Source organism: Fusarium solani (assembly GCF_023522795.1).
Source record: "Fusarium solani strain SB1 chromosome Unknown bctg00000011, whole genome shotgun sequence".
NCBI classification, from domain to species: domain Eukaryota; kingdom Fungi; phylum Ascomycota; class Sordariomycetes; order Hypocreales; family Nectriaceae; genus Fusarium; species Fusarium solani.
In genome coordinates this window covers 2,660,141-2,682,882 of record NW_027072149.1, presented here as the reverse complement: position 1 = coordinate 2,682,882, position 22,742 = coordinate 2,660,141, and the positions used below count along the sequence as shown (strand labels likewise).

Below are 22,742 nucleotides of genomic sequence, written 5' to 3'. Positions count from 1 at the left end.
AATCGCAAAGTATAATTTCTAATTAAATAATCTTTATAACTTTAATAAGATTAGCTTTCTTATAGATATAATTATAAATAAAATAATTATTATAGGTATAAAAAGGCATTTAAAGCTAAAATTAATATAACCTAGAAATTAAGAATAAATTATAGTTATTTAAGTAATTAATATAAAAAGCTAAGTAATCTAGTTATTTATTATTAGCGCGGGCTAATATTACTTTATTAATTAATATTAAAATAATAACTTCTTAAGTAATTAAGCTATTATAATAACCTAAAATAGCTAAATTAATAATAAAATTAATCTAAAATAATTAAAATATTTTAATTAATATATAGCTAAATAATTAAATAATTATTATTATCTTTTAATTCTTAATAGCTATAAAAGTTATTATTTTATTAAATTTAAGAGATATTATAAAGAAAAGAAAATTATTTAGCTTTATATATTACTTTATTTTTCTTATTTATTTTAGCCCTTTAATATTAAGTACTTTAAGTTACTTAAAAAGGCTTATAATTAAAAAGTAAAGTATTTAATTAAATACTTTATTACTTATATTTTAAAGACTAAGTTTTTTTTAGCCTTTTATATTATATATAAGACTATTATAATAAAAAGAAATATTAAAGGGGTATTTAAAAGAATTAATCTTATTTCTCTTAACTTAAAAACTATAGTCTTAAAGCTTAATATATAGCTATAAATATTAATATTAATTAAGGAGGTAATTAAATTATTAACCCCTTAGGCTTTAAAGACCCTAAAGATTATACTTAAGGCCTAATCTTAGTTTAAATACCTTAAAAAATAAATTAAAAGGTATTAAAGTAGCTCTTTAGAGTTAATCCTTAAAGCCTTAAGGTCTCTTAAAAAAGAGATAAAAGTAATTATATATTAAGTTACCTTATTAATTACTAAGAATAAAAACCTTTAAGAGGTAAATAAGATATTAAGTTAGCGCTAAAAGGTAAAAAAAACTTAGCTATAAAAAAGAGGGGTTATAATAATAGAGAAAGGAAAGTAAGTAATTAATTAAATAAATATTAATATATAAGTAATAGCTAAATTATCGCAAAGTAATAGTTAAGAGAGGTTAATATAACTAAGTATTTAGTATTATAGTATTTATAATAAGCTTAGCTATAATATAAAGATATATTAGGTAGTAATTAAGATATTTAAGGAAAAGTATAATAAGTAGTTTTAATTAATTAAATAGTTTAAAGTATTTTTATTATAATTTTAATCTTATAAGGTAAGAAAAGTAATTAACTTATTTATATAGCTAACTTACTTATTATATATATTATATATATAATACTTAATTAATTCTTTATTATAAATATTATATAAATAATATTATTATATTTAATCTTTTTTAATTTTAAGTCTTTTAATAAAATAAAATAATTAAATTTATTTATTTTATTTATTAAAATATTTTTATTATATTAATATTTATATTATACCTTTATAACTTTTACTTTATTTATATTTTATATTTAATTATATTTTATACTTAATAAATTATTTTATTACTTTTAATATATAATACTTTTTATACTAATTAACTCTTAATAAGTTATTAAATTCTTTTTATATATTTAATTTTATTTATTACAATTTTAATATAATAATAAAAAGTAATAATATTTTAAATATTAATAATTATATATCTTTTCTTAACTTATTAAAGGTATTAATATATAATATTAATAAGATATATAATAAGTAATTTACTTAGATTTAAATATAAAATATATATAATTACTAAGTTTTTATTAATCTTATAAACTTATATATTAAGAATATAAATAATATCATTAAATATAAGTTATAAGATATAAAATTATACCTTTTATTTAATTTATATAACATATATAATAAGCAAGTGTTATAGTTATACAAGTGTCATATAATACTATATAACTAAAAATAGCTAGATTTAGATTTCTAAAATTAGCTATTTAATTATTAAAATTCTTTAAAAAATACTTTTAGCTATTTAACTCTAAATAAGGCCTAAGAGTATTTTTCTTAGAATTTTATAAAATTGCCTTTATAGAGAAAAGCTAAATTATATAGTATAAATAGATTTTTCTTATACTAAGCTTAATAAACTTTTTTAAAAATTTAAGAAAATTAATATAGCTTTTTAATAGTTTATAAAGCCCCACTTCTAAATTTAAGCTTATTTAGGCTTTATTTAAATTTCTTAGAATTTCTTTTATTAATTACTTTTAGAGAGGGAATTATACTATAAGGTATTTTTATAACACTCGCATAACTATAACACTTGCTTATTATATATATGATAACTAAGTATAATTAAAATACATTTATTAAAAATAATTAATATATTTAATATTATATATTTAAAGGTTTTATACTTAATAAAATTATATTTATTACTTTTTTATTTTTAAATCTTCTTAGCTTTAAAGATATAATTAATATTATACTTAAATTAATTATTATTTAAAATAATTAATTATAATATAATAATAATACTAATTATAAAAAAAATAAACTTATTTTTATAAAAGCTAATTAAATAAGCTATAATATTTCCCTAAGGTTTATTAATAGCTAATAAATCTAAGAGCTTATAATAAGTAAGCGCTTTTTTACCTTTTTTATATATTATAAATACTAATAGTATTAATTTTTAATTTTATTAAACTAATATATTTTATAAGCTTATAGCTTTAATAGTATTATATTAAAGTAAAAAGATTAATATAAGTTAATAATTATAGTATCTTACTAGCTCTTTATATATATTAGTTTTAATAATAAGTTTAATTTCCTTTAAATACCTATAATACCTATTAGTACTAAGAATTAAAGTTATATAATATAATTTAATATTATCTTAGTATAAGCGCTCTTATATATAGTATAAGGTAATATAAGCTTTACCTTTAAAAAACTTAAAGAAATTATATACTTTAAGATAGTTATAATAAATAGTTACCTAACCTCTTTACTTAATTCCTTTTTTATTAAATACTAAGATTAGTTTATTAATCTTAGATTTATTAATAAAGGGCTAAATAGGGCTTAAAAAGATATATAAAATAAAATCCTATATATTAACTTAATTTATATCCTTAATTGCCTTAGTATTACTAACCTTAGGTTTAGTTATATTATATATAATAAAATATATACTAGTTAGAGCTACTTTAACCACCCTAGCTATACCTATAACTACTACCCTATATAGTAGGCCTTAAAATATTTACTTATTTAGCCCTAGAGTAATTACTTATTTTATTAGAATTCTTACTTATTTAGCCCGGGAACATTCACCTATTCAGCCTAGTAATATTCACCTGTTCAGCCCAGCAACACTCACCTGTTCAGCCCAGGAACATTCACCTGTTCAGCCCAGGAACATTCACTTGTTTAGCCCAGCAACACTCACCTGTTCAGCCCAGGAACATTCACTTGTTCAGCCCAGCAACACTCACCTGTTCAGCCCAGGAACATTCACTTGTTCAGCCCGGGAACATTCACTTGTTCAGCCCAGCAACACTCACCTATTCAGCCCAGGAACATTCACCTATTCAGCCCAGGAACATTTACTTATTTAGCCCGGGAACATTCACCTGTTCAGCCTAGCAATATTCACTTGTTCAGCCTAGGAACATTCACCTCATTTAACTACTATTTATATTTACTTTCTTTTTTAACTATAAAGATCTATTACTGCCTTCCTTCTCTTTCCTTTCCTTCTTATTATTTCTTATTATAACTTTAAACCACTATTATCTACTACGATAACCTTAACTAACAAAGCTCTATACTAACCTTGGTCTTTTTAGACTCTTTTAACAATAATATCTACCGCTACCGAACCAACCCGCCTTCGTAGAGAGCTTCCTCGCCGCATTATACGCATCTACCCTGATAGAACCTGGGGTGCGCCAGAAGGATGCCACACGGCGATCTTTCAGATTACTTCTATGTTTGGAGGGGAGTTTTTATATACTAAGAGGCACTTTCGCCCCGAGCTTGGCCTCCCCTATACTACAGGGCTCATCCCCATCAACCCGCATACGCCTAAATGGGATAGGCTACAGGATTACCTCCCCTAAGCCGACTTTTATTATGCCTGCCCCCCCCGCATATATCCCGGGATAACGGCATCACGCTCCTGGGGCCCCCTGATAGCATGCCCTCCCGATGAGAGAGATAAGGCTACTCTTATATCGGCCTTTTGTAATATTCTCTAATATAACTATGATGGACGCCATATTCTTATCTATAGCGACGATACTATCGGCTTTTTCCCAAGAGAAAGAGCAATCTTTACTAACCTAGATCGGCCCACTGAGTTCAATGCTTTACTCGGCAACTAGGGACTGCTCTCGTAGATGACTTTATTTATCTCTTGCCTCTTGAAGCACTAAGGTCCAGCGGCGCGAGGGAGCTTATCCCGCGAATTCGCAATTTAGTATCTCCTCTATGACGGGATAATCTACCTGATTAACCCTATAGATCCGCCTTCCTATGGATTAGCCCTTAGCACACTAGAGCCTCAGGACAACTAGTTAGAGGCCGAGAATGAGGCTATAACGCGCTGGATGAGGTTTATTAGCGGCACGAGAGCGGCCTTAAGCGTGGACCCTAATGGGCTCTTATGGAGGGTCGTTCGCATTGGTAACGCGGCAGAGAATAGGAGGGAAAGAAAGCAATTAGAGGTCCCAAGACTAGCTCTTGCTATGTATAACTTTATGTAATACTCGTGGAGGTACTTCACTGATATGAGTCAATTCTCGGATTTAAGTAGGTTCCTAGAGGCCTATGATAATACCCTGAGTATTAATATCGGGGAGGCCGCCATCAACTAGGTGGATAACTATTGGGTCTTTGCCGATGAGGATATTATAGACTACCCCAACCCCTAAGCCCTATACCGACACCAAGACTAGGGCTATATTAGACCTACTTAGATAGTTACTACCGCTAGGGAAATAAAGAGATTATAATTAAGGAATAATACTCGGTGACTAAATGGCGTATATATAAATAAATAATTAAAGAATAATTCAACCTCATAGCATACCTAAAGGTAGATCAAGGCAACCTAGCAAGAGAAATATAGTTTTACATACAATCAAGCTATCATGCCCAATGCCTTTTAACATAAGACTCAATATCAAATAAGCTCTACAAATGCTTCCACGCTCAACACCCTGCCTCAACGAACCTTATCTCACTAAGAACACGTCGCCAGTTAGCAATAATAAAAGCAGCCTACTCTCCGTTCTGGAGATGGCCAGTTACCATCACCAACAACAGCATAGCACAAGGTAGCAACTCAAATCACCAGGTGCGTTCTCCCACTGAATGACCCAAGCCCAGAAGCAAACCAATATAGGACCTACAAAGGATATTAGTGGCACAGAAATACAGAGTGCATTCTGGTGCGCTTACCGAAATGGCGTGCCCCCCTGATGGACTAACCTTGTCAGGGCAGAAGCTCAAAGCTGCCCTGGACTGCATAAAGGTGACTGGCCTCATGAGACTCCTAGAACCAAAGAAGCTCCTTGCGGTCTCACGGCCTTTGTTAGACCTCCAGAGAGTCAATTTAGTCTTTTTCGGCTGCTGCTTGCTTGGGCTTTAAACCATTCTCGCACCCAACGAGCAAGACTTCGTCATTCATTAGAAATAGCTTCTTGATAATCTCACTGGGCGTATCGAGAACGGTCACCCTTTGTGCAACGAAGAGTTAACATTCCTTGCTACCTTGCGGCAACAAGACATATAGTTACAGGAGCTTCTTTGCTCTATGGAGTGGGGTTGGATGGAAAGTCAGTGAGTGACAAGCTTTACTCATAACCTTCCTAACAAATGAGATAGGGTTCTAGATAAAAGTTCAATGAAAAGTTCATCAACCCTAATTCCGAGCACAGTTTCAAGCGTAAAGACAGCAAATTCAATGCATAAACACAATGCGTAACGCAATCAAATCACTAGAAATAAATAAATAATATATATTAACTTGTGAGATATTTGCCTTGGCCTAGCCACGAAGAGTAGGTGACAAAGAGTCGAGCCTCTGCCACTAGCTCACAGCACATAACCATCATATAATATACAGGAGGCACGCGTCTCACTTGCATTGCTATGTGCCTACGTGATCAATCACCCATCTCTGAACCCGCCCATCTCTGAACCCACCCATCCATCACTAACGTCTATCGCCCCTGGCCTCATGGCGACGCCGCATTCGTTCATCCCGAGACTCTGCCTGCGCAACTCCAGGTCGGAAGGGTCGCTCAGCCGCATCCATGATAGCGATCCACTGCTCCATGCTCACCATGCCCGACGGGACATGCGTGGCAAAGCACCCGTTGGTCAACACGGTGGTCATTCTCCCCTCCACCTGTGCGAGCTCTACTGATATTCCAGGAATCCGCGACATGATGTTGGCTCCGTTCCCGATGTCGCCCGCAGAGTCTTGCTGCTGCGCCACCTCATCACACGGGACCTGTTCTGCGTCCCAGATCGGGGTGGGCTGTCCACGGCTGGCCTCATGCGCCGCCGAGGCACTGGATCAGCCAGGCGCGAGGATGCTGGTCTGGTGCGAGGCAAGGCGGGCGCATCCGAGTCGGCCACGGGCGACGATGTGGTTGAGGGAGAGTAGGCAGACACCCCAGGGCTGCCAGGCGCGGCGGATCGGGTTGACTGCCCGGAACGGAGACTCCCTTGGCCTGGCCCGGCAGTGTGGCGAGAAGATGTGCTCATGGGCGAGCCGCTGCGAGAGGCGACAGCAGACCAAGTCATGACAGCGGTGGCTGGACTCCCGGCGGATGGGGCACGTTGGTGGTCGCGGCCTGACCCAAGAGATCCAGGCGAGTCGTTCAGCGGGGAGGCGGGAGATCTGTTATCCCTCGATGCAGAGGCCACTGGCGACGGCGTGTTCCAGGTCGATGACGGGCCGGGCACCTCGACGACGAGCCTAGTCTTGAAGGCCTTGGACGCGGGGAGAGGGTGATCCTTTGCGCTGGGACCGGGCGAGGGAGCAGCAGAGGCCTTGGCAGGCTTGGAGGGCGTGGAGCTGTGGGCACCGGCTGTCTTCTTTGGCGTCTCGATGGAGAGGCTCTTGAGGCCGAGAGAAGGCGTCTCGGCGGGAGAAGGGCGGGCAGAGACTCGGCTGGCAGGAGTCTTGGGCTGGGCAGGGGTCCCACGAGGCGTACCGTCGATGCCAGTTCGACTGGGCGTGCCGGGTGGTGGTGGTGGTGGTGTAGCCTTGAGCGCAGACAGATCGACGTATTCAACTCGGGGACGTGGCTGGCAGGGCAAGTTGCCCTCGATCTGGACGCCGCGGTCGTTGTACCAAGTCTTGGCCAGTGCCGACATCTCGGGCACGGCAAAGACCCCACCGGGGCCGGCGGCACGGCTCCTCCGGTATGACCCAGTGCCATGGGTGGCTGGCAACTTCAGCAGCCGGTCCCCGGGCCAGGCGTAGGTCAGCTCGACGTTGTCAAAGGCGATGGGCTGGTACCCTCCGAGGCTGGTGTAGAGCTGCTGGATGGGAGGCGTGACTTGGACAGGTCGTCTCCCGGGCACTTGATCAGGTTGGCATGCTTGCCACTGTACGTGGTGCTGGGGTTCTTGCCCTTCTTGAGGCACCGTGCTCCCGGGACCCCGAGCTCACCCATGATGACACGCTGGAACCACGCACTGATGCGGTCGCGGGAGAGGACAGGATCACCACCCTTGACGAGGATCCAGTCGCGCATAGGGAGCTCTAGATGCCGGACGATGCCGCCCATGTGGTCTTGACCCTCGATCGTCACGGGCCTGGAGCGATACTTGATATCCACGTCGTCGTACTGGTTGCCAACGAGGCCACGGAGGGTAAGAAAGAGGCAGAACACGCTGAGTATGCCACACTCCCATCCTCTGGGCTGCTCCGATACGGGAACGCCAAAGAAGTCGAAGAAGAAGGGCTGCCCAACCCACATGAGCGTCTCACGCATGGCCAAGACCGCACAGCGCATGCGGCCCACCTGATCAGCCCCCGGCATGGCATACGGCTGGTCACCGAGCGTGTCAAAGTGGTAGAAGTGCGCGCGGGCGCGGTCGAAGATGAAGGTGGTGAAGTGGGGGATGGAATGGAAGTGGATGATTCCGACGAGGAACCTCTTCCCATGCATGGCCCGGCGAAGCTCGAGGGGCGTCGAGAAGCCAAGCTTGGCATCACACGAGACCTTGTCGTGGTAGCCAGCGAGGTAGGGACTCTTGTCGTGGGAGGGTCTGCCCTGAGACATGCCAAAGTGCGAGTTGGGCTTGACCGCTGCGTCGTAGATGATGAGCTCCCGACGGGCAAGGCAGATCATGTCCTCCAAGCCGTACGAGAGGAGGGGGAGGAGCTCGACGAGAGAGGTGCTAGAGAGCTTCACCTCCTTGTCGACATCAACCCAGAGTTTCCAGAGGCGGCAGACATGCTCGCCCCAGCTGATATCCCAGCCCTGCGGAGGAGGGAAGCATGACCGCTGGCAGCCAGCAAACTTGCGCATGATCAGCTGCGGGCTGTCGTCGAGGGCTGGCAGGGCGGCGCCGGCGGCTAAGGGGGTGGTCGATGTGTCCCACTCATCGCGAGGCTGGAACAGGGCAGGCTGCTGTCGGTATAGCCGTGGCAGGTCCAAGAGGTGGAGCTCATCGGGCGCGATGAACTTGTCTGCTTTGCCGGGGTTCTTGAGCTTGCCGGCGAGGAGGGGGAGCTGGTTGTTGTCTGTGGCAAAGTAGCTAGGGGGTCGGCGAGAGGTCGAGGGGAAAACGAGGCCATGGTGCTGCTAGCGAGCAAGGAAGAGGCGCGTATGGATGCGAGTCGAGGCGAGACGAGGCCACGGGAGGAGGCGATAGAGCTGGGCTCTTCTGTCGCAGCGTCAGCGCGCGCAAGGGAGAGGCAAGAGGGTGATCACGTACCGGGTATCGAGTGGGACAAGAGGGCGTCTCCGCGCAAGGCCACACGCCAGAGGGAGAGGATGGAGGCTGAGCTGTGGCATCGTGAGCAAGGTCAACCTAGATTCGGCGGGGGAGATCTCACCTGGAGTCGAGCGCCTGCAGAATGAGGAGGAGGAGGAGGCAGAGTGTGTAGCGCAGTGGATGGTGGCTCGGGCGGGAGGTATTATTCGATGGACTGGTCGGCGGGGAATGATCGAAGAAGGCCAGGAGGCCAAGGAGGTCGAAGAGAGAGAGAGATGTGAACGCTGAGAGTAGGCTGGCGACGATGCGGGCAGAGGAAATCGTGAGTGTCAAAGGCAGGCTGGCCAAGATGTGATGCCGCGATGGAGAGGAGGATGCGGCGATGCGCACGAGTTAATTAGCCCATGCAGAAGAGAGAGATGGAAGAGGAAGAAGAGGGGAGGGCCGAGAGGTGGAAGAAGAAGAAAAAGAAGAGGAAGAGATGCCGCGCGCCGATTATTTATATCTTGAGCGGGGGGGCAGTGGTTGCGACTATGAATCTCAGTTAATCCGATGCGGCAGTAAATCATGGTCAACCGTGGCAATACTCAACCACAATAATCTTCACGGGCGGGGCTCTCGGTGTAGTTTTGTTTTCCTCCTCCTCCTCCTCCTCCTCCTCCTCCTCCTCCTCCTCCTCCTCTTCAAACCTCGTCAATCGGCGCGGGATCATTTGCTCAAGCCTTGCGCCAAACACCATCAAGCTGCGCGGGAGTGTTTGCGCAAGCATCGCCAAACACCACTGCATTTGCCCGAGACTCTTTGCCAAGAATCGCCAAACCTCATCGCATTTGCCCGAGCCTCTTTGCGCAACCCTCCCCCAGGCGCGATCGCATTTTCCCATCGTGCGACAGGGAAGCCCAGGGCACAACGACAAGATGGCTCCCGGTATGTCTGCGATCCCCTCCCCTCCTTCACCTGCCCATGCTCCTCATCACTCCGCCAAGTGAGATGGCGCCCGTCTGCACAGCGTTGGCTGATCATCTGGCTCGCAGGAACACCAGCGACCACGGTGGACATCAGCAACGTCCCTCGAAAGCAGCTCCCCAACATCCAGGATAAGGCCATCAGCCGCTTGGCCATGAACTAGTTTAATACCACGCCGACGCCCTCCAGCCGAAATAAGCGTGACGTGATCATCATCAAGGGAGACCGGGTCCAGCACCCGTCTGTCCGTCTTGTGAGTGTGCGGAACCGGCGCGAGAGAGCCTGCCCGGCGGTGACTGACCCGTCTGATCACACAGGTGAAGAAGTGCCTCCGCTTCTAGATCTGCTCCCGGATGGCCCTCGACCGCGATGGGAATCCCCTCTACGTGGAGCTCGCGTTTGCCGACGAGGATAGTGACGACCCCAAGCAGCACGCGACCCAGTTCTTCTCCTCCATCGGCAGGGTCGATAGCGGCACCAGAACCATCCTCGACATGATCCCAACGACCGCACTCCAGCCCGTCTACATCCCAGCCGACTTTGCGCATCCACACGGCCACTTTATCGACCAGCTGATCGAGCGACGGGAGCGCTGGCTGGCGCTGGCCGTGGCCTTCCTCGGCATCCAGAACCCCGTCCTCTGCAGCCACTATGTCAAGTCATATGTGGCCAACGTGAGCTGGAATAGGGAGCACATCCTCTTCCCCTTCTCGGCCTGCATCTCCATCAAGGGCTTCCGGAACAGCCGATGCGCCAACTGCATCTGGCAGAGAGACACCACCTGCGAGTAGGAAAAGGTGCCCGGCTACCTGGCAACGTCGGCCACCGAGGGACCCCAGAGCTGGCCGCTGCTAGGCAAGGAGTCTCTAGTGCGGCGACCGGGCTCGTACGGGGTTGATCAGCTAAACCGCTCGAGCTGCCCGAGGGTCTCGTGCAAGTATCCCTCGCCGCGGAGCCATAAGAACGGCGGGGTGAGGGAGCTGAACCTGCTGGAGGAGGCGGCGGCGGAGGACGCCCAGGATAAGTTCAGTGAGTGCTGAGCGCGGCTGGGCCATGGGCGGTAGCGTACACGGCAGGACAGGTTAGGGGACGGATAAACAGGGAGTGTATGGTAGCTTGCCTTGCCTATAAACCACGGCGATGACTGCGCGTATTGTGATGGACTCTATGTTAATGCGTGACAGCGTAATGGCCATAACCCCGAGTGAACCAAGTGATCACACCGCGGCCAGACGGGTGCAGACATTGTCTAGGCGGGAGTGTCTTGTTGTCTACCTGTGCGGCATATGCAGGGTAGTCTGGCGTGAACAATGCCATTGTCCCTCTAGTCATGGCCGAGACAAAGGATTAACTAAGGAGACATGCCATAAACAAAGAATAGGCGCGAGACTCTTTAATGCATTCACCGAGAGGCGGCAAGTATATATACCCTCTACTACCCTTGGCCTTCTGCTATTACTCCCTTGACCAGCAATATACTTTACGTAAACCCACTCCCCTAAATAATATCCACATCACTTACACGCACACATTACCCCGCGAGCGACTAATTAACCGTAACCATAGCAGCTCCCAACACGACGGAGTGATTCCTTATTAAGATACCTAGTATAACCTTTCTAGGCGCCGAGGTAAGAGGAGAGGGAGGCGACGGCGTTATAATAGACCCCGGCGAGGACGTGTTAGCTACACTGGCCGACATATACCAGAAGCAGCCAGCCTAGACGCAACGACGAGAGGACTAGGGGCACGAAGCCTATAGTAGGATTCTACTCGGGGATAAGGATAGCGACGAGACGATCAGGGCCAAGCTACGCCGGGTAAGCCCGCCGCCTAACTTTGCACGCCTAGATATAATATGCAGGTAGGAGGACCACTAGGTAGATATATAGAGAGCATTTATATGTATCTAGGACGAGTAGGAGCTGAACTTAAGCAAGGCCATGGCCCTACTGCGAAGCCATCTACATAGCCTCTAGGACAATATAAGCTTACTCCCTAAGCCCATCCTCGTCACGGGCATAGCGATCTAGTCTAATAGCGAGGACGGCAAGGAGGAGAACCCATTCCTTGCCCCGGGGGCTAACCAGGTGGAATGCGAGGCTACGCTTAGGTTTAGCAGCCTCAGAAAGGCAAAGGAGTCCTTCTAGCATAAGCGCTTTATTATCGGCCTCTTCTACTATATAAACGCCAAGCACTAGGTTAGCTTCTGCTTTGACTATTACTAGAAGGACCTATTGTTTATAGATATGATAGAGAGCGGAAGGATAATCTGATTCCGCCGAGGTATATTATCGGCCGGGAGATATTTGCGAGGCTAGGGTTACCGTAATACTTTAATGCCTATAACCTTCTAGTGTCAAGCTAGCCTTCCTACTAAGAGTGTGGCCTCTTGGCATGCTGGATAGTTACTAACTAGGTGCGTAATCTAGTTGGCGTCCCCGGGAGGGACCTAGTAAGTATTATCCCCCTTACCACTGCTATAATTAATAGCACTAGACTAACCCCGGTGAATAATATCGCCATTTACCACTAAGATTAGCTCTTAGCGCCCTAGAGACCCGCTGTTAACCACGAGGAGCGTAAGATTAAGTCCCTGTAGTGCATCAAGGCGATCCTATCTCATATGCTGCTAAATAAGCTTAGCGTCTTAAGTAGCAGGTACATAAAGGCGCAGGGTAATAATATAGAGATAGATATTAGCCTAGCGCATAGGGATATTATTAATGCATACGGCCTACGAGTCCATAGCTACTACTTTAAGCCTAAGTACTTCTTTATGGACTAAGGCAGGGTGTAATTTATTAAGCCTAACTATATCGTAGTGACGCTAGACTTTAAGGACTTCCGCATCATTCTACCTCCCGGCGCAAATAACGAGTTTCCTACCTATAGGATTAATTACCTAATGCCCCCCCTAGTGCCGCTGTGTAAGCTCCCGATCCGCCTAAGCTAGGAGTATGCCAGCTAAGGCTTAAAGGTATAGGATCATACTCTTAAGAAGCCTTCCTCGAAGCTAGGGAGCATAATTATACTTCTAGATACCACCACGGACGAGAAATAAAACCACGGTGAGAAAGGGTAAGTTATAATAAAAGGGTAACCCCTACTAAGTATACTTAATAGAGAGAGAGAAGAGAAGATATAAGGATAGGTAGTTTATTAATAAAATCTTATATAAAATAAAAAAATTATATTATAAAAATAATTATTTATAAATAAGGGAATAAAAGGCATTTTAGCTTAGTAGATAAAGTAATCCCTCTAACTAAGGGATAGACCTAGGTTTAACTCTAAGAAGTATCTCGCTAATATTAAAGAATATTTTTTTTAAAAAATCTTAATAGTATTACTCTTACCTACCCTAAGGCCCTTAATCCTCTATTTTTACCTTTTTTTCTTCTTATTTAATATGCTATTACCTCGATAATCTTTATATAGACACAGCATAGCTAGATCGAGTTAAACCAAGCCCACTTAATCCTCTCCTCTAGCTAAGCCTAAAGCTAGAGATAATTATCTCTTATATTACCCGCTATGGGGACTTAGCTAAGATACCCTTCCTCCTAAATAATCTAATGCATATAGCTATATTCCTAGCTAAATATATACGCAAAGGTAATAAGGATAAGGCCTAGATATTAATAGTAGATATCTATCCTCTGCTGCTAGTTACTATCTAGGTCTTCTTCCTAGTAGTAATAGAGCTCCTATAGCAATATATATTAGAAGTAGGCTCTAAAGTCCTTAATCCTCTTTCTCTATTATAAGAACTTCTTTAATAATAGGGCCTACTAGTAACTCCGCTATAGCTCCCTCTTAGTATAATTAGATATAACCTTGCACTTCTCAGGGTTATAATTAGATAGCCTAGCATCAAAGAGCCAATAGTAAATATACCCTTTAAGCTATTACCTTTAGAGATATTACTTAAAGCTACTAAACTCTGCCTTCTACTCCCTGGCCTAGGCGGCGATGCTATTATAGGTAGACTACATTACTACCTACCGCAGCCAGAGATCTCTATCTTACTTATCCTCCCCGTAGAACTGGCCCTTGGGCTAGGCCTAGGGCGGGTAGGCAAGGCAGTAGTCGCATCTCTCTTCTATATACTCATAGGAGGATTAACTATGCCGCCTATTAAGCGCTACGTCGAGCGCGATCTAGCGGCACTGGCTCCTAGAGAGGAAGGCCCGGCCGGCTAGGTCGATAAGCTAGTTAAGCCTCATCTAATTAGCAGGCTCTTACTTAGCCCGGATAATAACTGCCTCGCTTAGTAGTCTATCTTAGCTAGCCCGCCTACTCTGCTGGCTATAGTCTATAATCCTCTGGGGTATCTCGAGATAGATAATGAGCCTGATATTAGGGATATTAATGCCTAGGCCGAGAGCGTTAATTACTATAATAACCTAGCTACGCTAGTAGAGGTCCCGCATATAACCTTATATCTAAGCCCTTAGCCGCTATGCCTTGCTATCGGCCGTGCTAATATTACTATAGTATATATTATAGCCTAGGTCTTCTATGAGCCCCTTAGTTGTCCTCTAGGTTAGGTAGTATATAATGACCTTAGCCGAGCTAGTATATATGCTAAGCTTTTAATTAATTAGCGCCCTTATGATGCTTATAGTTAAGGCTTATTTATTATTATTATTATATATATTAATAGTAATAATGCTATAATTAATATTAGGCTAGCTCGTGGGGTTATAAAAAACTATGGTATCTTTAGGGTCGCAGTAGATAAGATAGAAAAAGGGTGCCTTATCTGCGATAGCTAGTATTACTATTAAGTAGACTATTTATATACCGCGCCGGGCTAGGAAACTAAGCTTATATAGCTTTAGCTAGAACTTTAAGTTACCTTTAAGGATAGCATAGTATTTATTAATAATAATATAGTCTAGCTAGGCCTAGGACTAAAGTATATCGAGGTAAGTCTAGAAACGCTTAATTAGTATAGTCTCTAGTATTATAAAGATAATCTTAGTATATCTAATTATCTAATTAGATCGCTACTAAGCTACTATAATATTTATATTCCTAGTATAATTATAGAGATTACCTTATAGAGATATAAGGGGTATAATAATAACTATAACCCCGCCGGGGTAGCTCGCCGCTAGTAGCTAAAAGAGTAGACTTTTGCCGCTGCTAATGGGCATAATAGTAATAATTAGGCTCTTATTTTATATAATCGCCCGCATAACTAGATATTACCTAGGTTAAAATATAATATTATTACCTAGTAGCCTCCTTAGCTTAAGAGCTAGGTTAACCTTATAAAGCTATTTCTAGTAGATAGCTTATAGCTCTTAGAATTACTCTATATTAATATAGGCTCTTAACCTCTTAGAATTAGATTATATACTTACCGAGGAGACCTAGAGTATAGAGGGGAAGCTAAATAAGTAATACTATTATTAGCTAAGCTATTAGAAGCTCTCGCAGCGCTAATAAGTCTTAAAGTTAGCTTCTTAGAGGCCCTTGCTATATATTATACTAGATATCTAGGCTATATAGCTAGTCTACTTATTTATAATAATATCTTTCTTATTAATACCCTCTTAATTAGATATTTTATTATTACTATTATTATTATTAACCTTATTATAAAAGCCCTAGCTTATAATAAATATATCTTAAATAAAGTAATAGCTAATTACTATAGTAATATACCTTTATAAATTAATACTAAGTATCTTAACCCTAATAGTTATGCCCTATTATTAAAGTATTTAAGATATATAAGCTAAAATAAAATTCCTAGGTAATAAGTTAATAACTTACGGCGAATTATTTATTACTTATAGATAGGCTTATTATTTTTCTATGCCCTAAGGGTACCTAAGCTCTAATCTAAGATTTTAAAGTATTTAATTAATTACCTTATATATATATAATCTACTAGGATTATTTATCTTAGCTAAACCCTTAGTCTCTTAGAGAAAAGATAAGAAGGTCTATATTTAATTAAAAGGTATATTAATAAGGGCCGCCTCAGCGAATAATAGTATTAGCTAGAGGTAATATATTAATAATATATTAACCTCCTAAGGAAGAAACTAATAAATAACTCATAGTTACTAAGAGCATAAAAGGCCCTTATAGATATTAATAATAAGTATAACTATGCTATGGTTAATATAAATATTATAGGTGCTACTTAGTATTATATTATAATAGCATAAGGTAAGAATCTCTATACTCCTCGCTAAAAGCCTACCCCTAAGATAGATAAGTATAATAAGATACTTAAGCATCTAATTAATTAATTTTATATATACTAAGAGTGCCTAGCTATCTAGTGCTATATTAAGCTACTTACTTCCCTTATACTATTAGGCTCTTAGCTCTAGCTAGTTCTAGATATAAGCTATAGCCTAGGTCCTTATGCTCTTACTAGTAATCTAAAAAAGACTCTTAAGGAAAGAATAACTTAAAGTCTCCTCTTAGGTATTATCTTAGATAGAATCCTATAGAATAAGTAATAAGAGGGCTAATTAGCTATCTAGTAATAAGTAATCCTATTAAAAGAAAAGATCTTAAAATAAGGTAAGCTAAGTAGTATTAAGGATAAATTACTATAGGGTAGATAGGTTTTAAAGTAATAGGTAGATTCCCTTATAGATAATATTAAGGCTATCTTATATTAGAGAGCTAAGAGAGGCAAAGTTAGCCTTAGTAGTAATTCTATAGCTATAGAGCTAGAAAATAAACTATATTAAGGTAGCTTTTAACCTTAGTATATTACTAAGTATATACTATAATATATAATACTTAATAAGCTTAAGAATACTAAGGGTAGACTCTTATGCTGCTATAGTGCTTAGACTATTAGCTACCTTTTAATTAACTTTCTTATATTTAATTAAATAAGCTTCCCTAAAGAGAAAAAGTCATAAGACTAATATAATAGTAAATAGCTATAAAGTAAATATATTAAAGCTATGCTATATGCTATTAGGGGTAATATTAAGGATAATAAGAAAAGAGATTATAAGATAATTATACTTAGCGTCTTTAGTATATTAATAAAGCAAAGATATAAAAAACCTAAGAGTTACTTCTTTAAGCTAATTAAATATCTTAGCGATTAATTAATTAAATAGATCCCCTTAGGATAATTTCTAATAATCCTCTATATTATTAGAGATCTCTATTAAGCTATTATATACCTTCTTTTGCCTATTACTAACCTTAAATAATAGCTATTTAGCGAGGTCTTTAAGCTTAAGGTAATATAAAGCATAAAGTAAAAGCTACTTAGCTACCTAGGTATATCTCTGCTTAGTCTTTTACTTATAGCTATAGCTAAAAGGCTTCTAGTTAGCTATATTAATATTAAACCTATTAACTTCGAACTAAGCTATAAATAGAATCTCTTATTAATAGAATAAGCCCTATGCCTCTTAGATAAGTTAGTTAAGTGCCTATAGTATAAAGATAAAGCTAAGGTTATTAGATTTATTTAATATAATAGAGCTTAGGTTAATATTAAGAGAGATTAATCTATATAAAAAGTCCTTTTAATTAGTAAAGTCATAGAGGTAATTAATTAAGCTAAGCCGGTCGAGCTATAGCTATGCCTATATAAATTAGTCTAGCTACTCTATGAGGTTAGCTTCTCTCTAGTATATAGAGAGGGCCTAGGCCTAAAATACTATAAAGATATCTATCTAATTAAATAGTTCTCTAATAGACTACTATATATTAACCTTAAAGTACTTACTATAGTAACCCTTCTAGAAGAGCTATTAATAAAATACTTTAAATCGCTAGGGCTAAGAGAGTAGTAAATCTATAGAATATGCCCTAGACTAAGATAGTCTTCTTTTTTTACCTATATAGTATATATTATAATAATCCTTTTAAAAGTACTTTTATAGCTATTTAAGGCTACTATAGATTTAATAATATAATATATTAAGTATATACTTAAAGCTATTTTCTCTTATTAAACCTAGCTTATTTATTAGAGGGCCTAGGGGAATAAGGTAAGGTAGCTAATTAAGGTCCTTAATATACTTTAGAAGATTAAGGGTTTCTACCTATTTAATAACTAATTAAATATTAAGTAAGGCGAGATTATAAGGAATTTAACCTAAGTGCTATTAGATCTTATTACTTAAAATAATAACTTTATAGCTCTTATAAGTAAGAAGAGAGAGTAAAGAGATATAAGTAAAATATTTTATTTTAAGGTCTTAAAATAAATAAGAGGGAAAATATTAAGAAAGAGAAGTAATTAAGAGAATATAAAGTATAAGAAGAGCTTATTTAAGAAGCTTAAAATTAATCTTAGTTTACTTTTACTACTTAGCTATCTCTAACCCTAAGTCTTATAACCCTTACCCTAAGTAGAAAATAATTAATTACTAGACCTCTAAGGCTAAGGTAAATAAGGCATAATAAAAATAGGGGTAAACTACTTTAAAAATTATAAAATATTAAGGTTAAGCTTATATCTTAAGCATAAAGTAAGTTATAAAGGTAAGGGAAGTTAGAGTTAATTAATTATATAGTTAATTATTTTATAATAAATTTTTATTTTTCTTAGATATTAGGAACCTAGTTTTCTTAAAAATGCGCCTTAGAAGGGAAAAAAAATGCGCCTTTAAGGGTAAGCTATTAGCGCCGCGCTAAATGTCTATATAAAAGAAATGCGCCTTAAGTAAGGCGCGTTTATAATATATAATAGGGGTAAAGGTCTTAAAGCCTAGCTAAGAGCCATTAGGGGATATACTAAGCACAGTAAGAAAGGAGACCATAACGCTATTAAATTTACTATCCTTAGTCTAATAATCTAGGATTAAGATAAAAAGCGCTAAGGTCCTTTCTTTTACCCCCTTATAAAGCTCTATAACCTTATGGCTAGAGAAGTTGCCTTTAGCTAAGAGCCAGGCCTCTTCTAAGTCATTAAGGTTATTAGATAGAGCCTCATAGCTAGCTAGCTACTATTAGCTTGCTTTAAAAGGTGGCCTCTCTGCGGGCTCTAGGTTAAGGCAGCGAAAGGTATAGACTAAAAGCTACTTTGCCACTATGGCATAGCGGTCTTATATAGCCTTCTTATACCTATAGCTAAAAGGCTTCTTTGCTGGCTACGAGGCATCTTACCGGTTAACCTTAAAGAGAGTATTTAAAGGAATCTTATTAGAAGCTATAAGGCCTATAGCTTCTTAAATAAGCTCCTTAAAAGCCTATAAAAGAAAAAAGTAAGCTAGCTTAAAAGTCTCTTCTAGAGACTCTTTAATTAAGGTAAGGTTAAGAGAAAGTAACTTTCTTAAAAAGTTTTTTTTCTTATTAAAGTTAGCTAAGTGCCTTATTAATCTTAGCCTTTAAAGCTAAGAGTTAGGAGTAATAAAGTTATTTAGCTACTTTATAGCCTTAGCCTTCTTACTTCTAATAGCTAGAGCTTAGGCCTTAAAGGTAGCCTTAGCTTCTAGAAGAGAGAAAGCTTTAGAGCTATTACCTTCTAGTAAGACCTTAAAGTATTTACTTTAAGGCCCTTACTTAAAGAGTTACTAATAGGCTATGCCGGCTCGCTAATAGCTTTTAGTAGCTATAGAAGGCTATGAGGCTATTGCCTTAGAAGGCTAGCTATCTTAACCTTTTTGCTAGACCTTATAAAAGGCCTATAAGTGCTCTCTAATTCGGCGTAGCTAAGAGCTAATATAGAAGTAGCTAGGCTTAAAGATATAGTAGAAGCCCTATTATATAGGCTCTCTAAGTTATAAGATAAGAGGGCCTAGAGGAATAAGCTTAGGTAGCCTTATAAGGTCCTTTTAGCCCTAAAAAAGATTAAGCTTAATAGCTTACTCTAGGGTAGGCTTAATCTCTTAGAGGGAAAGCTAATAAGGCTATTAGTAGAGATATTATTAAATTTAGTTAAAAAGAATTATAGTTTTATAAGTCTTATAAATTAGAAGGAGAAAAGTAAAAATATAAGTAAAATAATTTATAATTATAAGACTTATAGATAACTAAGATATAAATAGATAAAGCTTTAAGATAATAAAAATAAAAATAAAGATAGAAATTTAAAGTAAATAGCTAAGAAAAATTAAAGTCTTTATAAAAAAATAAAAAAAAATAAAAATATAGAGGTTAAAGCTTATTAGCTAAGGAATTGCCTTAATTATAGCTAGCGAGGTAATTAATATAGCTAAATAGCTAAGTTATAGTAATAATTAGTAATTTTTAGTATTATATGAATTATATTAATTACTATATTAAAATTTTTATATTTTATTTTTAAAGAATTTTAATAAATTAATAAAAGAAGATAAAAATAAAATAAAATTATAATTAAAATTATAATAATTAATATTAATATATATCTAATTTATAAAGCTTTAATTATCTTAGAACCCTCTTTATTAAAAATTATTAGCTAATTAAGAAAAAAACTATTAGTTACCCTATAGTTTATTAATATAAAAAAAATCTCTTATATAAAAAAACTATTAATAGCTTAACTAATAGTTTTTATAGATAATAAGGTAATAATAGAGATAAGAGGGGGATAAAAGACTAATTAAATAATAAATATCTTAATAAATTATAAATCTAATATAGGGAAATAAAATAAAAAGGAAATAAAGAGAGAGGGAAAGTAAGAGAGTATTAGCTTATTATTTAAATTTTATATTACTTTATTTTTTTTTTTTTTTTTTTTTTCTATTATTTATTTTACTTACCTCCTTGCTATTACTATATATGCGTTACTAGGAAAAATCCCCCTTACTAGAGTATGCCTCTTACCTTATTTCTTCTCCTTAGTATTACTCTATCTAGCTATTTTAGCTAGCTTGCCTTATTATTACTATAATAGCTGCCCTTAAATTGCTTTTATTAATCTTACTTTGCTTTTTATTTTCTCTTTTCTTCTCTTTTCTTCTCTCTCTCTTTCTCTCTTTCTCTTTCTCTCTTTCTCTTTATCTCTCTCTCTTATTTATTTAATTTATCTTCTCTTTTTACTAACCCTAACTTGCTGAAATCTAATACTCCTATTAGTTAGAAGCCTAGCTTTTTCATAGAAAAAGCTCTCTACTTCTACTAAGGCTTAACCCTAAGTTACCCCCTCTGCTATTTTCGCCGTGCGGGGTACTTCCCTCGACCTGCAGGGGGCTAGCGTTTTCGCCGAAAAAGCCCCCCGCCATAGTGGCTAGGCTCTCTAGCTTTTAATATAACTTAATTACTTAAGAATACTTCTTAATATTATCAGACGTGATCCGCCACCCTACGCTCAGTACGCTACGCCCCGTTATAACTGCTAACATAAACCTATTCGGTTACGGTTTACTACGTTGGGAACCTTGACTGTCATAAGAGTGCCTTCTAGCTGGTATCCCTTCCTATGGATACGCGGCCCGATATCTATTACGTCCCCTAGGTCTTGCCCAAAGTGCTCTAACGTACTTGATAGGTGAGTTGACCAGGCAAGTGAACTGTACACTTTGAAATTTCTTAGTATTTATACCATATTTAAAAATTACTTTAAAAAATTCTTAAAAGTCTATATTAAATTTACATAAGCTAATAATATAAACATAGGTTTATTAAATGTTAGAATTACTAATATAATTTTTAGAGATTTATAAAAAAAATTAATAAGTAAGTTATTTAAGAATTTCTTATTCGCACTGTTTTATTTTAGTTTTTTATTTTTTAAAAATTAAAAGGATTTTTTAAAAATCTAAAAAAATAAAAAACTTATAACTCTTTTGGTTAGATTTATAAAAATACCCTTTTTAGGTTTATAGCTATTCCATAGCAGTTTTTAGAAATTTATAATTTATTACTTTTAAGTGCACAGTATAGCTGTACAGTTCACTTGCCTGGTCAACTCACCTATCAAGTACGTTACCACTAAATTACATACATCTTTCCAAGTTCTTACCTTGGTCTCGTCCAAGCCCTCGCGAAGTCCGCATTCCGCGCTTTCCAACCAGACACTTTCTACTGGTCCTGGTTGGGATTAGTAGCAAGTCGACTTGATGTCAATTTCCTCCAAGTGTTCAGTTTCCTGTCTTTGGCTGCTGAAGCGGTGCCTGCCTTTGATGGCACGAGGTCTGTGTATGTATGCATGTGTATTTTTCGTCTAGAGGCCGTAAGAGAGGCGCAGGACGTGCTAAGCTAGTGAAAGTCTACTCCATACAATCTCCGTAGAAATGCGGGAACAGAGGAGCCTCCGTCGCTACGCGAATTTAGCATCCCTCAAACACCGTTTCCTCTGTAAAGGTAAGCAAAATACCATCTAGCATGGCATCTGGTCGAAGGCGCTCACATTTGAGCATGTAGCTCGTCAGGGGGATGCACAGGCGGGACACTGCCGCCGCTATGTCAGTGCGTCCTCGCAAGAGGCCTCTAGTGCAATTTACAGTAGTAGCCTGGTAGGTTTCGGCTATTTTTTGTCGCGACGCCTACTTTTGATCGTCTGATACGGCCTTCCCTCCCAAGTAGAAGGTAATGTTGTTAGAACATTTCCTGGCTAGCTCTTCAGGACATGCTATTATCGCGATGCTATTTTGGTTCTCAGGCTGGATATCGCCGCCGCTCGTACGAAGTGGTTAAGCAAAGTTTCATGGCCAGACTGAGCCACAAGCTGAGTGGCGTCCGGCCATAATTATCCTTTAGCCTAGAGTTAGCGCCATTCTCAAGAAGCAGCCGAGCGATCGCTGTCCGGCCGTTCTCAGCCACCCTGGCTAAATGGCGTCTGACCACCCTAACTATTATGTTTTGGAGTACTATTCGCACTTGGAAGGTCTGGTAACAGTCACGGGTCATGTGAAAAACTCGATGTTTATCCCACTACA

At 38.8% G+C, this 22,742-nt stretch overlaps 2 protein-coding genes across 2 annotated transcripts; one reads left to right on the top strand and one right to left on the bottom strand.

The window, feature by feature from the left end:
* Positions 1–6,214: 6,214 nt before the first annotated feature.
* On the bottom strand, positions 6,215–9,727 carry MRS44_015987 (uncharacterized protein; the record flags this gene model as incomplete). Its single annotated transcript, XM_065619435.1, has 6 exons — positions 6,215–6,514; positions 6,577–7,595; positions 7,685–8,822; positions 8,959–9,029; positions 9,080–9,093; positions 9,546–9,727. The coding sequence occupies 6 exons, from the start codon at positions 9,725–9,727 to the stop codon at positions 6,215–6,217; spliced, it is 2,724 nt and encodes a 907-aa protein (XP_065475507.1).
* A 550-nt stretch (positions 9,728–10,277) lies between these two features.
* On the top strand, positions 10,278–10,715 carry MRS44_015986 (uncharacterized protein; the record flags this gene model as incomplete). The annotated part of the gene is made up of 1 exon (XM_046283105.2): positions 10,278–10,715. One exon carries the CDS (start codon positions 10,278–10,280, stop codon positions 10,713–10,715), a length of 438 nt encoding a protein of 145 aa, XP_046123947.1.
* Positions 10,716–22,742: the final 12,027 nt, after the last annotated feature.